We start from the raw sequence: 16,136 nt of genomic DNA on the forward strand, positions 1-16,136 counted from the left end.
TTCAGCCCCTCTACAGTGGCTGTACTGTACAGTGTCGTGCATGTTTCGCGATCGCTGAACTTAACGAATCAGTTTTCATATTATTAACGTGAACGTAACGATGAACGTGATTAAACGTCACGTTCATTTTTTAAATCATCATCGTATCAGGCCCTCATGAAATACCAGGAGCGGGCGTGTGTGTGTGTGTGTGTGCGCGTGTGTGGCCAGCGCACCGGGGCTCCGACCCGCCCACTCGCTCGGCGAGAGCCACAGTGAGCTCTGAAGATTGTTCCGATCTAGAGACATGCCGTCTTCTCCTGTTAAACTGAATAAGAAGCGCTAACAAGCAAGCCCCTGTTTGTGAGGAAATGTATTGTCCATAGTGAGCAGGGGTTTGAAACCTTTACTATCAGAAGAGACATTTTGCCCCCTCTTCTGAGCGAGTGGGCGGGGTCGGTGCCCCGAGACCGGTCAGCCCGCTACACACACACACACACAACACACAAACACCCGCTCCTGGTATTTCATGAGGGCCTGGTACGATGATGATTGAAAAAAAGTAACGTGACGTTCAATCACGTTCATCTTTACGTTCACGTTAAAAATATGAAAAGTGATTCGTTAAGTTCAGCGATCGCGAAACATATGCACAACACTGTACAGTACAACCACTGCAGAGGGACCGCGTTCGGCTCCAGAGCCGCGGGTTGCCGAACCCTGTGCGGAACCGAAATTGTATGGTGTATTGGACGTTTTAGTGTCTCCTGTGTCCATCCCTTTTACCTGTCCTCTGGAAACACTTCCGTTGTGTTGTCGCCTCTATTTGCTGCGCGTTCGTCTATTTGCTGCGCGTTCGTCTATTTGCAGCGAGTGTGTCTATTTGCAGCGCGTGTGTCTATTTGCAGCGCGTTTCTGTAATGTGTTGTGTTGTGTTGTGAAATTGATGAAGATGTTTTCTTACTTTGCTTGTGTTTTGTCAACTTGCATGTGTTTTGTCAACTTGCATGTGTTTTCTTAAGTTGCTGTTCGTTGAGCTCTCAGGGCCACCGTACATTTGACCTCTTTCAAACAGAGGCTGAACCTTGAGTGGATGCCACTCTTGCGCCTGAAAAAACACATGATTATTGCTTAACAACTCAAACTATTGGCCGGCAATTTGAAAAATACAGCCGATGAATCCATACATTCAGATTTTTTTTATGAAATGTCTCTGTTGTGGATGGAAACTCCTCAAGCAAAGCATGTAGCCTTGTTTCATCTATGGATACAAATGACAACTGATCCGACTAATCTCCTCTTCCTAGCATCGCCAATAAATAAGCAAGACGAGAGAATCCCCAGGGGAAAACAAAAGCAACACATCTGATGCAGCTGGAAACTCTTCACTTTTATTTGAACTCCCCACTCATAAATTGTTCAATCTCTTCCTGCCTAATCATCCAATGATGGAAACAGAAAACACTCAGATCAGATACAGTTGAGAGCACCTCAGTTAGCTTTCAAAGACTCAATCCCTCAATAGTGCCATCTCTCAATTTCTCCCGCCCTCTTGTTTAGCCAAAAGCCATCACACCATGCAAGAATCGGTTTCTGACACAGCAGCAGACCCACACAAATGCACCTGCATGCACACACACACACACAGACACGCACAATGCACAGGCTGTGTATAATTGATGAGCACAGCGGTAGCGGGAATCATGAGAGGACCAGAGAGCCATCACATTGAAATTGGCATTCGGCCGACCTTTCTCAGCCATGCCGCCATGTGTGTATGCATGTGAATGTGTGTGTGCGTGGGCACTTGTGTGTGGGAGTGTTTACGACCCATAGGTGGCAGGGGGGGATGTTTGAGAGCTGTAAAGACACAGAGGGTAATGGCAGAGATGATGAAGAGAGTATTCTTCAGGGGTCCTTTGAGCGAAAACAACAATGATGTTGGGAGAGATGAAAATAATGCTGAGACGTGAGACAGGAGTCGCCTCTAATGAGAACGGAGCAGCAGCAATATCAACCTGAACAAAACAGGAGAGACCGGCCTCGGAGGATCGGAGGGATGTGAATCAATCGCTCAAACATGAACCTCTCCTCCGTTGGCATTTCACATGAGCAATTAGTGGCAGGATGTTGTGTTATTCACACGTAATCACCTAACGCATGCAACAGCTTCACGACTCCACAAATGCATATTAAATTCTAGCTGCCACTCAAACTTTGTCCTGGATCCAGACTGGCCGTTGGCGTCGTCCCTCGCTAGAAGGCGAGCGTGTCTTTTAAAAGGTCTGCATGTGGGCTGACAGGCTCGGTTGTAATGTATGCACATGTGGCATTTCCCATACATTAGGAACAGAATGTCATACAAGCTGTGCAGCCCGGGGAGCCTAGCGGGGTGTGCTGGGTGAGACTTGGTGGATTTCTGTGTGCCTGTGTCTGTGTGAGTCCCTAAACAAGGTGCTCAGGTTTAAACGAAAGTGAGTTGAATCAATCTTCATCACCTCCCTCTTTATTAGTTGGTAAAAGAGCAACAGCAGGGCCTCAGGGGGGGATTCAGATGAGCCATGGAGGAGGAACCTTCATGCAAAGCCAGCTTCTGTCACTGCTGCAATCAGCCTCATCAATTGACACTGCTTTAAATCACTAGAACCATCTGGCAGATATAAGACTCTGGTTACTCATAAAAAGTGAACGTATAACATTAGCTTTATTAGTCCACTTGGGCTATATGCAGTCAGTGTAGCTGATGCATAATGATAGGAACCATTATCTCTGGTATCTAATCTCGAGCGTCCCATGGAAGAAAGATAAATCAGCAGGAACTTAATTCAGCTGTCACCACTTAACAAACGACACGCTGCACGTTGACTTATTCGTCGATGGGCACATGTTCAGGTTTGTACTACTCACGTCAAGGTGTTGCTCAATTGTCCTCATCCATCCTAACCCTTGAGTCCTGGGCTGTTTTGCTTCTGTTTTTTTTTTTTTTTTTTACTTTGACATTGTTTATCATCATATTGGTCCCAAAAACCACACAAGTCACATCACATGGTTTGATCAGGCCTGTGTAACTGCAGACTCCAGAGGGTTAAATGATCAATGCAGCAACTAGGAGATGCCAGATTTCTGCTTTTTGTGCAAAATGTTCATCATGATAGAGAACGAAGGACCGAGAGATGAGGGATAATCGATTGTGATCTGGCAACCATCAACTTCCACCTGCATGAAGCTTTGCTTAACAGCTGCAGCCTGGCAGCAGCAGTGGTGGGGTCTGTGATAGGCGGCCATGAAATTGAACCAGAGAGTATTTATTATTAAAAAATTTGCACAAAATCAATATCAGTTTATATTAGGCATAAATCCAAGTGGGCAAGTGTAAGCTTGGTTAATTTAGGATAAAATGCTTCTTAAAGTTAATGAAGACATCAGATCCTTTGGGAAGTAGAAACGTGTAGCTGAGCTCAGCAAAAGAAGGAAATCAATACACACATCTCCCCAGTGTGAAATTAGCTGTATGAGAAATATTTACTAATTAATGAATCCCTCAATTTTTTATGAGTGGATCAAGAGTAGAGTTCTTGCTGCATCTGGGTCATTAAGACGTGAACATTATTGAGTGAATTAACATCAGCTCATCCTTTTGATCTGTTTGTTAAGGCAACATTTTATTCTGAAAATCCTGAGCAATACAGACAGGTAAACCGCCGTCTCTCGGGTTCTGTCCTCAAACTCTTGAGTTGTGTTGCACAAATGAGAGAAGGACAGATCTAAAGAGTCACAGTGGCTCACAGCAGATGGTTCATCAGAGGGGGGAACTGTGATAAAAGCCCAGTTATAGTCAGTTTATTCATGTCAGCACACACAGTCAACTGAGGTCAAGTTTCAGTTTCTGGGGCATATATATATACCTCAAGGAAAGAGATGAAAAACAAGTTCACAGATTTATTTCATAAATTAATCAAAAAATGCCTCCACCAAAGATTAAAAAGCAAATCCAAACCCTTGTATTCTTCTATTTGAGACACCAGGTAATACTCACTGAGCTTAAGCCTGAATTAACTGGAACGTGTTCTACCAAAATATAAAGATTTTATTTACAATGGGTGATATGAAAGAATTCTCTCTATTCAACTAGATCGTAGTAAAGGAGGCCTAAATATAGGCCATACTGATGGAGGGATTGGGGGCAAATTGCCCAACTCAACCCCCAAAATGAAACAGTTTTCACTTTAGAGAAGGCTGGCGTTGACTAAAACAAAAAGGTGGAATGGTCACAAAATATGTTGCCACATTATAACTAAACCACCACTACCCACACAAAAATGTCAAAGAATTGGATCAGGAGAAACAGCGCTTGGCTCATCTAATAGAAGAAGCACATTAATATTCAGGAAAAACGTTTTACCAAAAATATGTAACGTAAAAATAAATATTGCTCCTTGCAAAACTGGAAGTCATTTCCTTCCACACATTTAATCATTGAGCTATATTACGATTGATTAATTATGTGTTTAAGGATTAAGAGGATAAACAGACACACAACAACAAAGAATTCCAGTTCATTAAGTTGATTCATGAACATAACACAAAGTGTGACAACAAAGGTTTGTTGAGGGTGCGTAGAGTTTACTCTATGACAAAACTATGAAAATAAATGAAACAGGAAAATAGTTAACATTTGATAGATTGTCACAGTTTCTGTAATTTCTTTAATAAAACCCATCATGCAAACAAACAAAGAGGAGACAAACTGGGACCAAAGACACTCAGCTTCGAAATAAAATGGTGAAAAAGAAAGGCAAAGTTTAATTACAATAAGTGAGCAACAAATTCCATCTACTGTGTGTGGACAGAGTAGATGGAATTTGTCCCAGTAAAGACTATGTCTGCAGGCTGGTAAATCAGTGTGGGAGCGGGTTGAGCGATTTGCATTAATACGTTAATGTGTGTTCAGGATTATGTTTGTACCATATGTGTGTGTGTGTGTGTGTGTGCGTGTGTGTCGGAGGACTATTTTTTAGCATAGCCCTGTGACAAGGACATTTTTGGAGAATGCAGACATATTTACTCTTCTTCAAGATGTGTTTGAGGGTTAAGACTTCAATTGGGGTATGAATAAGCTTAAGGGTTAGGCTTCGGGTTAGAGTAATGGGTGGTTTAGTGTGTCCTTAATTTGGCTCCAAACCTTGACAAGTGCATGGTCTCACTGATTTGTCCAACCGCCTCCACCTCACTGCTGGTGGATGTGAGTAGCACAGTAATAGTAGTAGAAGTATGTGATGGTCATTGAGAATTTGACCCATTACCTAATATACCCATCCATCCTCACAGTGTGTTTGAGAGATGGACACAGGGCCTGCTTGTGGTACTGTGCGTGGTCCAAGTGATTTGAACAGTCTGGCCATTTCCCAAGAGTGCCACATCTTACCAAGAGTCCCAGCCTGGTGTTGTGCTGGGTTAACAGCACTGTGGCTCCACTGGTTTTGCTCTATTGAAGCCACTAGAAGCTGTAAAGCTCTCAGCGTGGTCCATGCTACAACCCACACAACCTCCTCTGCTGGGGAATGCAAACCACAGCAGTAGGTGAGTGCCCACTCGTGTAAGGCCCAGTGTCGTCCTTGCCGGAGGTTTCGTTGCCTTGTGGACAAACCGACATTGATGCACAGGAGGGACGACCAACCAATCTGGGCCGGGACTCTTTCGATGTAAACCGTTTACAGTCTGACGAGTTTCTTTTATGGCACTTGTCAAACGTTTATCCTCAGATAGCACAAACAGTGTTACTCTTTGTAGAGGTTTTAGGTCCAGTCTGCATTTTTGTTAATCTCCTTTAACTGCTATGGGCATATAAATGCAGATCAATGAATTTCAGTCAATGTGTTTCGCGTCATGTGCTCTCCACATTGGCGGGTTTCCTGCAGGCAGCCAAATCCTGCTCAAACTAGAGAGAGGAACCAGAAAGCTTCCAGCCCCAAAATCTTGTCCACAGACCATCGTTCAATGTCAGAAAGATGTGGGAGGAAAACTATTCTTCTATTTAACAAGCACTTGTGATTAGACCTTGGGCAGATGGTTACACATGGTAACCCTGGTTCTATGAGTGCAAGCTCAAATCCTCCAATCTTCACCGTACCTGTGCGTCTCCCTGTGAAGTTGAATTACCGAGGCTCGGTATGACAACCATATACAGGCAGTACTCCGGGAACCTGTTGTGAAGTGAAAACCAACTGTACGTCTGTACTTCCTGCTCGTGGAGGAATGTTTTCTCTTTTTTTGTCATGTTCTCTTCCTCCTCAGTCATTTTCTAAAGCCCGACAATACTTATGCTTCGGTTGTGTTGCATGAAAAGCCTCCTGCGACGCATGTGGACAAATATAGTTCCACCCACTCTGTGTCTTATAATTATGGCAAACATTTTCTAATGACAGTGGAGCCGACATGAATCCAGAAAAACTGCAGAAGCTTGTTATCATTAATAATGATCAGATAGTGGGAGCATAGAAATCCCATTTTCTGTTGTCGGAGGAACACAATGTGAACATAAATTGATTAGACCTCACGGAGCAGGAGAGTTCTATAAAAACAAAAGCCAAACTCATGTCAGTGTTTCAGTGTCTCTGCATCTCTCAATCTCTCTCCGGCCCATATTCCTCTTCTCCCCGGGGTCTTGATCCGCTCTCTCCACGTAAACATTTAGTTGATTGCCTGTTGATTCATCTGTCTGGCTCTCCAGGTTGCTGTCTTTCTCACCACATGCCTCTCTCAGCATCACCATTAACCCGCTGGCTCGCAGGCCACCGGGGAGTCTAGCCTCAGCAGCCCTCCATCACAGCATCCAGGAGAAAAGACTTGCAGGGCATTTCGACTGGATGTCTCATTACAGGTGCCAGAAAGAGAACAGGAACACAGACCTGGGCTGAGAGGCGTTGCTAGGCAAGGATAAACCAAAAGTGTCTCAATGAATCTTTTTATCGTTAAAAAACAAAATAATTGCAGTGTGTAATTATGGGGTGTTCTTCTGTCCTGAGTCATAATCAGCCTTTGCAGAGGAAAAAAACAATGGTTTCCTGTGAGCACGTTATTTAATCAATACATAGAACTTGCATGAATCTAATTCATTTTGCACCTCATTGTTCATCCAGTTTTTTCCTGAGTTTCAGAAAGGCATCTTTAATTACCTTTATATAATCCACCAGAAAGCAGGGTGGACACTGTAAACAACAACAACAACAACGCAGCTATATGAACCAGAAAAGATGAGGCATTTGCATAATCAGAATTCTGCGACGGTGTTCCTCCGAGGAGACACAAAACAGAACCACAATCAGGACTCAACAGAGCAAGACACGTGAACCCAATTACCGAAAAGTGGGAGAGCATCGCTGCCTGCAAGCACACAGCGAAACAACGGACACACACACACACACACACACACACACACACACACACAGGAAGACATATTCAAGCGGAGACACAAAGACACAAAGGGGAAAAAGGGACATCAGCGCATTAAAATTTATATTAAGAGTCCAATCCTTGCTGTTTCTTGTGTCTCTCCCACTCTTTCTGCCAATTCAATTTCATTTTCAATCATGTTCTACTGGGACCGAGGCAATTCTATCACAAACACACTCTCTCGCAAAAAAAAAGATATTGTGATGAAAACCTATGCAGCGAACCCAGATTCAACCTGCGGCCCCATCACCTGTGAGCCGGTCTCAGTCACGCAGGCAGCATCTCTCGCTGGGTTAAGGCCGAGGTTGGTTTCTATGGCAGCTGCCGGAAAAGTAATGGGAGGGACAAGTGGCGGCGGCTGACAGAAGAGTGAACTAGTTCTAAGACACACCCTCCCTCCCCCCCCTGGATCTTATTATCAGGTTACTGGTCCCCACCCACGGACAGTTTTTTCAACCTCCTCTCATCGCTCTATTTTAGTCTCTCAGCATCTTCCTCTCCCTCTCTCCAAATGGATTTTTTCCAGCAGGGACCGCATGCGGCCAGATGCTATCCGGCATCGCTCCCACTCTGTCGCCATGAGAACATTTCTCCTTATATCCACAATCCTTGGAACAGCCCTGACCCCTGTACGTTTAAAGGGGGGGAATTAAAGGTGGAGAGTTTTGGTGTAAAAAGGAGACGCAAGGTCCATCATGTGAGAAAGATGATGTCTACTGTGTCGTACTACACCGGGAATGTTTGTGTCACTGAAGAATCCATGTGAAGAGTGAAAATCTGACACTACTGGAAATACTGAGATTTGAAGTGATCACTGTTCAAGAGTCTCCTCTTTCCACCTTGATGTCGTCATGATCGAGTGGGAGGAGACCCCACAGGCAACCTCAGCTTCTGGAACATCAGAGCACATACTAACAAGAAGTCAAAGCTGTTTTCAGACGTGAGGTAAAAGTGAAGAACGTAGCAGGAGATTTTTTTTATGAGACTTTAGCCAAGTGTTTCTCTTAATCGTATGTTATTGTGTTTACTTTTTACCATTTTGAACAATGTGTTGAAAAAGAACAGGGGTTAGACTAACACTAAACCATTCACTGAGTTTGGAGTGACACCTTTTAATCTGTGATTCCACTGAGGAGCTAATGAGCACTTCCTGCTAACAGCAGGCTGTTGAAAACAATAAACTGCACAAATATTAAAATGGACCAGTATCTAGTGGAGCAGACTATCTGTCATATTTTGGAAGAACATTGGCTCGTTCCAAGTTAAATGTTTTCCTCACAATTTGTCCAAACTAAGTGGTGAAGAAGAAATGGTTTTATTTCTCTGTTTCCCAGACAGCTTGTGCAACATTTTTCTGAATCTGTTCCTTCCTTATGCTCCACTATATTACAGACAAACTAAGGAGGTTACCCAAAAACTATAGAACTGTGGTGGTTATAAAACCTGCACACAATATCAGCTCATCATATTACCAGCGAGATATACCGGAAGGGTTATGGTGAATGGAAAAATGAAAGGCAATATGAACTGGTATAACTGCGAATCATTCTGAAAGTATGTGGTGATGGATTGGTTAGATGGAGATTAAATTCCTGGATATCTCTTAATACAAAGTCTACTCATGCTCCGTTTGAAAGATTGAAGGCCCGTCTGTCACTATATTCTCAGAATAAATTCATTTTAAAGCCGCCATCACCGTTGAATTTTCTGTCACTGTGCTCGAGGACTTGATGAATCAATCCCTCAATCAATCACTGCTCAAGCCACTGAGACGTTAATGCATGTGCACGTGTACAGTGCACAGCCACGGTTTGGGAACAAAGCCAGCTGCCAATCAACGGAATCAATTCCTCAAATCCGGCAGCAGTTTCAATCAATATGCAAAACAAGGCCAGAGCTCATAGGGAAACTTCTTTAACTCAGAGGTGTGACATCATTATCATTAATATATACATATTACTGTGTAGACCAGATTTTGTATGATTGTGTACGTCTTCAACGTCTGGTTTAAATCATAATACACACACACACATCCACACACTCTCTTATCCTGGAGGAGCCTGTGTTTTACACTGCTAAGGTTTAAAGAAATATCCGTGGAGCCACCTCAAGTGCTCTACTTCAATTCTCTTCCTGATTATTGTTATGGAAAGAGAAGCACAAATGCAATTCACAACACCATTTTTTTAAAACCCTCTAGCAACCACCACCCTCATCTACACCTATGATCTACACACACACACACACACACACACACACACACATGAACACTCATACACACACACACACACATACACACACACAACCTCTTATAATCCCTCTCTCTCTGTCTTCTTTCCTTTGGTCTCTGATTCCTGTCAGCTGTCCAAGCGCAGCGCGGTAAACAAAATACTTCAACAAAAGCCCTCACACAATGACAATGCGTCCTGTCTGCTCACATTCAGTCGCACATATTTTATCATCTCAGGATGTAAACAAACACACACACGCTCGTCCCACACATGCACAGACGCTCACACGTTTACACATGCTAAGATTTAGTGAATCCGATTTAATATGTCTCAATAAATAAAGGTTTGACTTCCAAAAGGCTGCTTCGAGAAAAAAAGGCCTTTGCACGCCGCCTTATGTTCCTCTCTAAGTTCATTGCCAATATTTTATGAACAAATACCATTATGAGCAAAAAAAAAAAAAATAATGAGCAGAACAAGAAGAGACAGAAAGTATCGCTGGAATTTATTATTAGAATATGAAAAGATCACATTTAAATAGCATGAGTTTGATCCGCAGGAGTTAATTAAAGCACAGTTTGGACCTGCCAAATGGAATAATGGTGTGTTCCTAATAATAACGCTGTGCTCTGTTTCACTCAGACAAATGAAAGCCCCCCCCTGTCAGCACTGAGCGTTTTGAGGACTTTCATAGCTTTGGAAAGAGACTGAATGAAAACCACGGCTCAGGCACACCACGACACATTTAAGAGTGTCGGCAAACAGAAATGCACTGCGGAGCTGGGGAGTTTATGTCTTTTTTATGTGTGTGTGTGCTGAAGAATCAAATAGATGTTGTGCAGTACAACAGGTTAAATGGCTGAAGTGAGCAGTAGAAACATCCAATGATCTGCGGCAAACCTGCTGCACAGCTCCCACATTAAAGGACGTACACAGGCTCTTTGGAGCCACACTATGGGGAACGTTGACGGTGAGTCAATCCCCCGATTTGACAGAAACATGTCATTCACAGTTCCCTGAGGAAGACTCCTCTAATTTGGCGATCCACTTTTCCTTCAGAGCCTCCAGGAAGCTGAACAATTCTACAGCCTCCACATGGATGGTTGGATTTTGTTATGGTTGCTTACTTGACTCTGTGGAAATGACACCATCGCTGATGTGTGTCATCCTACCTCCACTGCCATCTTCTCAATTTTAAGTATATATGGTGGTCCCTCCTCTTCCTCTACGTAGCCAGTATAGTGACTCTCCATAGTTTAATGTTCAACTGTTTGACCATTTTGACCATCCGAATGCACCGCATATTATCATTGTTCTTGTCACTGTGAATGCACTTATGCACTAAAACAAGTAGCAAGTGGGAGTATGGAAGTTTGCAAATAGAGAAACAAACATCTGTATGTCTTGGTGTGTGTGTGTGCGTGTGTGTGTGTGTGTGTGTGTGTGTGAATTTTTATAGGGTTGTGTCTAAAATTGAACATGGCTTCAACAAATGAAAATTGAAATAGCATCTGAATACCATCGTCTCCCACTAAAATATCTGTCAGCTAATATGTTCATTTGAATTTCACTTGGTCCTCATTGCAATGATGGCGACCATTAACGGCGAGAAGCATCACACATGTTAAAGCTCAACTTCTTGACCAGCATGAAATCCACAGAATCTCCTTGTATGGGAGAAAGGAGCCTTTTACAAACACACACACACACACACCAGCCTGACCCAATTCCAACATTTAAACATGTTCATTTAACATACCTAAAGTATTACTACTAAGTATTCATTTATAAAGTAAGATTTTATCATGGAATTTCCCACCAGTCAACATTGCTGTTGCTGTAATCCTGCAACAATCATAAACACGACATACATCAAATGTTTACATCCTTACAGGCGCAGAGAAAATTACTCAAACAGTTTTTCTTTTTTGGGGGGGGCCGATAAGCTCATCATATCGTCGTCCACAGTAAGGTCCCTGTAGTAAGTAGGGGTTGGTGAATGAGTGGGTGTTTTCGGACACAGCCTCGGCCTCACTGAAGACTCTTAGCTCTTATTACCATCTTCTACTATCTCATAATCTAACCCCCATACCTTAAGTTAGGTACTCACAGCAATCGAATCGTTTTGTGTGAGTGCACTTAGGCTGTCTGGTTACATCTGTGATCACGTTATCTCACACTTTACCTTCTCACAGGGCTGCTTACGAGACAAAGGTTAGAAATGGCAGACAAATGGAAGATGCTATAATTCCCCTGGAATCAGGCATCGGTCGTCGTCCTGCCTCCGATTCACCCTCCCTCTCCTCCTCATGCTCCCCTCTCAAACACTGTAATGGAGAATTCTTAACAGCTAATCGGATTTACATGAAGGAGGGAAATTATGTACACACAGTGCACTGGCAGCACATCATCGCTCGCCTCTTTTCTGCCTCTTTGCATCCATCCCGGTCATTACATTTAGGCCCATAAATGCCTGAGCTGTCACACAAGCAAATGGAACTGCCAACATGGGAACAGGTTAAGGGGAATCCGAGACGAGGGACGCAGGCCAAAGGAATAACAATAATCCCAATCTGCAACGGTGGGGGAGACGTGGAGGACAATCAGATAGAGTCAGAGGAAAATGTCTCAGACCCCCAGGTGTGGTGGGCTAAAGGGGGGGAAAGGTGGACCAAAGAACAGAGAGCAGAGGAGAGGGAGAAGAGCATCCAACCACCCAGTTGATGCTCAGGTTTGAACAAATGTGGCGTATTAGGCCGGCAGATGTGACACCATTTGTTGAGTCACTCCGAAAGAAAAAGATGCCCCTGAGTTTCTACACCCAGAGCGGCTCGGAAAACATTCAGGCTTCTGTGGTCAGATGTTTGCAGGTGTTCCCCCGCTGTTAGGGCGCCATTATTTTCTGTTATTCGACAGAAGGAGGAAGAAAATGCAGATACAACCAAACGACTTGCAATGTAGACAAGGGGGGGGGGGGGGGGGGTACCCTTTTGGAACCCTTTTGGAAACTTTATTCACTTGAATAATTCAGTCAGTTTCCCCTCTGCATTTTGCTCCTCCTAACTTTCAGACAGTGCACAGGCAAAGACCGTTCCAGGTCCAAGGCCAAGTGATCACCAGCTCAGAACAAGTGGTGCCTCGTCTCAGCTGCATTTGAACCCAGGGTGAGAAGCCTCTGTGCAGTGTGGGGAAATTCATTTTTCGTTCAAGGGGTGAATTCAATTTGTTTTTCTCTTTATTTGAGGGATATCGGGCGTGTGCGTGTTTAATCTGTAACTCCACAGCGGTGCGCAAGATGAGTGCTGCTCTGCATGAATTTTAATCTTTAAAAGCCACTTAAAAAAACAGCAGGATCGTCACACATTGACATTTGCGTGCATTAACCTGATGGGATTCTGTCGTTTGTGGCGAAAACAACAACAGATCAATAAAAAGCTCTATCGGGCCTCACATTGTCCTTTGTTTTACATAAGTAATAAAGCATCAAGTCCTAATTACATCCTTTTTTCCCTTTGTTCTTAAACGCCTCACCAAGTGTTTGCCTCAACAGGTTGCTATGACAGCAGCTCGTACAGGCTACTGTACCTATGCAACATTTTGTAATAATTGATCACAGGATAAATTGTGTGAAGTATATACACATAAATTCTCAACCATTTGCATATGCATATCCTGATGCTGACACACATGGAGGGGGAAGTAAGTGCACGCAACACAAAGGGTGTGATTACTGATTGATTGAGATTATTGATTATAGATTTAATGCAGAGGTACACACATTGACTGACATGGCAATAACACGGTAGAAGTGGAATAGACAGATATCTGGAGCCGAGAGCAGCAAAATCAGTGAGTGTGATGAGCCACTTCACACACACGAGTCACTGGGGAGATTCTGTGTTTTCTGTATGAAGACGTCTTTAGGCAGCGTGCACACACTCTATCTCGTGATCAACAGAATAGGAAGATAACTATCCTCCTATTTGGAGTTGAGTTTTTTCCTCCTGACTGACAACACACCCAATTACCAGCGGAGTCAGCAGAGACAAAAACACCAGGGCCACAAAGCATCCAGGCCTCCACATGCTAATCCTGTCACCACACTGCAGACTAACACTATAAACTGGGTTTGGTATGCACCGCTGTCATGTGGCGATCACACCATTAACCATCTGGGAGATAGCCAAAATGTCACCATGGTTACAGATTCATTTATACATATGATCTATGTTTACATTCCCCTCTTTCGTTTTCAAAACCTGGTACCTATATATATATACATTACTGACAATGTGTTCACAGAGTAGAGGGAGTGATGCTATGGGGGATAATTTGACTTTAAGCTTTAAGATGCAGAGCGATCCACTGAGGTCACGTAGACTCACACCTTCATCACCGGTAGATTATTATATATTAATTTTTCAAACTTTTAGTCTTTAGATCTGTCACTGCAACCAGTGACATCACTTGAGGCTATTTTTTTTTTTTTTATTGTCTAAAATAAGTCAAACTATAAAGTGGTAGGCAAATTTACATTTAGTTTTGAGCTGTATATTTATATATCAATTATATTTGTTTGGTTATACAGCAAATGCATCAGCAGATTCCGACTGTGGCAAAAACTTTTTAAAAAACCTACCTACTGTTTAGTTAATTTTATTTTGAATTTGAGCTTTAATGCTGTCCAATTGTTTCCCTATTTAATTTCTTCCTATTGTTGGGCCATACATATAAATCTGTTACTGTTAATAAAGTATGTTATTAAGATTAAGATTAAGATTAATATTCGTTTATTTATACCAAACACATGCATAAACATGCACAACACACTCATGCAATGGTAGGTACATTTATCCTCTGCATTAAACCGATCTGGTGCAGGACACACAGAGCGTTGTGCAGCCATGTACAGAGCCCAGGGAGCAGATGTTGGGGGAGTAAGGTGCCTTGCTCAGGGGCACTAGACAGGGTAGGGAGAATTCTCTTGGATTTTTGGACAGATCAATCCAGGTTCGTCTTTTGTTTTATTATTATCCATACAAAAATGACCAAAACCTTTTTTAAGCATCTTTCTTGAATAACTGTAGAACACATTGTTATTCGAGCTGTATTTTTTTTTTGTGTCAAAAGTTTGATGGTGATGACTGTTTAGTGAGTTTGTGGATGTGCAGTTTGTGTGTCTGTATCAGAGGAATACAATAAAACAGTTTCCCTGTGTTTGGATTGATTGAATGTTCAGCAGCACACGGACACGTTATAAATACATCCCTCTGTTTCTTTCTCATTTCCAAAGATTTCCCTGTGAGGGTAAACCTGGCCCTACAGACGCAGCCAGGGGGCACAAACACAATAACCTTCAGTGGCATAACAAAACTGATCATTCATCCACAGAGATACTGAATCTCTCAGCTGGTCCTATGTGGCCTGATATTGCTAAATGAAACACGAGCTCCAAACTCAATAACAGCTCATGAGTGTAATGCAATTTGAGGCTTCAGTGGAGTGGAAGGGGAATAATTAAGAAGATCGAAGACTGGGCAAAGCAAATGAGATGTTCCTGGTGTGGACCAACATATTTCTGCAGGCATCGTTACAATCATCTTCATTATCATCACATGTATTAGTGAAGTCTCTCGTTATTCCCTCTGACCTCGTCATCAGTTAAAGTTTGCTCGGACTCCAGCAGTCGGCTCGGAATTCAGAGTTCTGTCGGCTGCTGCACAACTCGACCTGGATCTCCCTCCTCTCTAACTCTGCTCGCCACTATTTCACTCTTTCTGCACAAGTGCATCGATTTGGAAGCAACCTGCTCAAACTGCGTGGAGCACAAACAGCACGGAGCTGGAGACAGAAGCAGGGGAGCAGATGAGCGGTGAGAGGATGGGAGAGATGCAGCGGACGTGGGCAGGTGCCTACCTGAGGTAACGCAGGGGTTCTATGGTCTCAGCCTCTGCCTCGGCCGAGCTGTGGTTCATCTTGTCCATGTGTTGTCAAGCCGCCACCGTCTGAGCAAATGTGAGAAAGGAAGAGCTGTGTGTCGCTTCAGCTAAAAACACTTCCGTTGCTTCTCTCTGCCTCTGCCTCTACCTCTCTCTCTTCCTGGGAATACACTGAGAATGTAAATGGGCTGAGGCTTCTGATTGGTCCAGACACGGGAAGATAATTACTGGCTGCTTCACACTGAATCTTGCCTCTGTCTCTCTGTATCTCTGTATCTCTGTCTCTCTGTATCTCTGTTGTATCTCTGTCTCTCTGCCTCTCTTCTCCCCTGTGGCCCCAGCTCTGGTTCTGATAAAAAGCAGCTGGCTCTCTGGATCAGCTGAGCTCGCCGGGGACAGACAGCCAATTAAGAATCAGGAGGCACCGTGCACGCCGGCCGATTGGCTCAGGCTGCCGCGAATCTCAGCCGTTCAGTCATCCAGGGCTGCAAACTCCCCCCCCCCCCCCCCCCCCTATACCACCCACCTCCCTTTC

The 16,136-nt window shown here is 43.5% G+C and overlaps 1 protein-coding gene across 1 annotated transcript in view; it reads right to left on the reverse strand.

Moving 5' to 3' along the window:
- The window catches only part of yjefn3 (YjeF N-terminal domain containing 3), a 39,654-nt gene extending 23,695 nt beyond the window's left edge, over nt 1–15,959 (reverse strand). Inside the window, exon 1 of the mRNA XM_062395763.1 lies at nt 15,579–15,959. Within this exon, the coding sequence (XP_062251747.1) occupies nt 15,579–15,646 (68 nt within the window). The 5' untranslated portion in view covers nt 15,647–15,959. The remainder of the gene's footprint in view (nt 1–15,578) is intronic.
- Nucleotides 15,960–16,136: the final 177 nt, after the last annotated feature.

The sequence above is a fragment of the Platichthys flesus genome, chromosome 9 (assembly GCF_949316205.1).
Source record: "Platichthys flesus chromosome 9, fPlaFle2.1, whole genome shotgun sequence".
In the NCBI taxonomy this organism is placed as follows: domain Eukaryota; kingdom Metazoa; phylum Chordata; class Actinopteri; order Pleuronectiformes; family Pleuronectidae; genus Platichthys; species Platichthys flesus.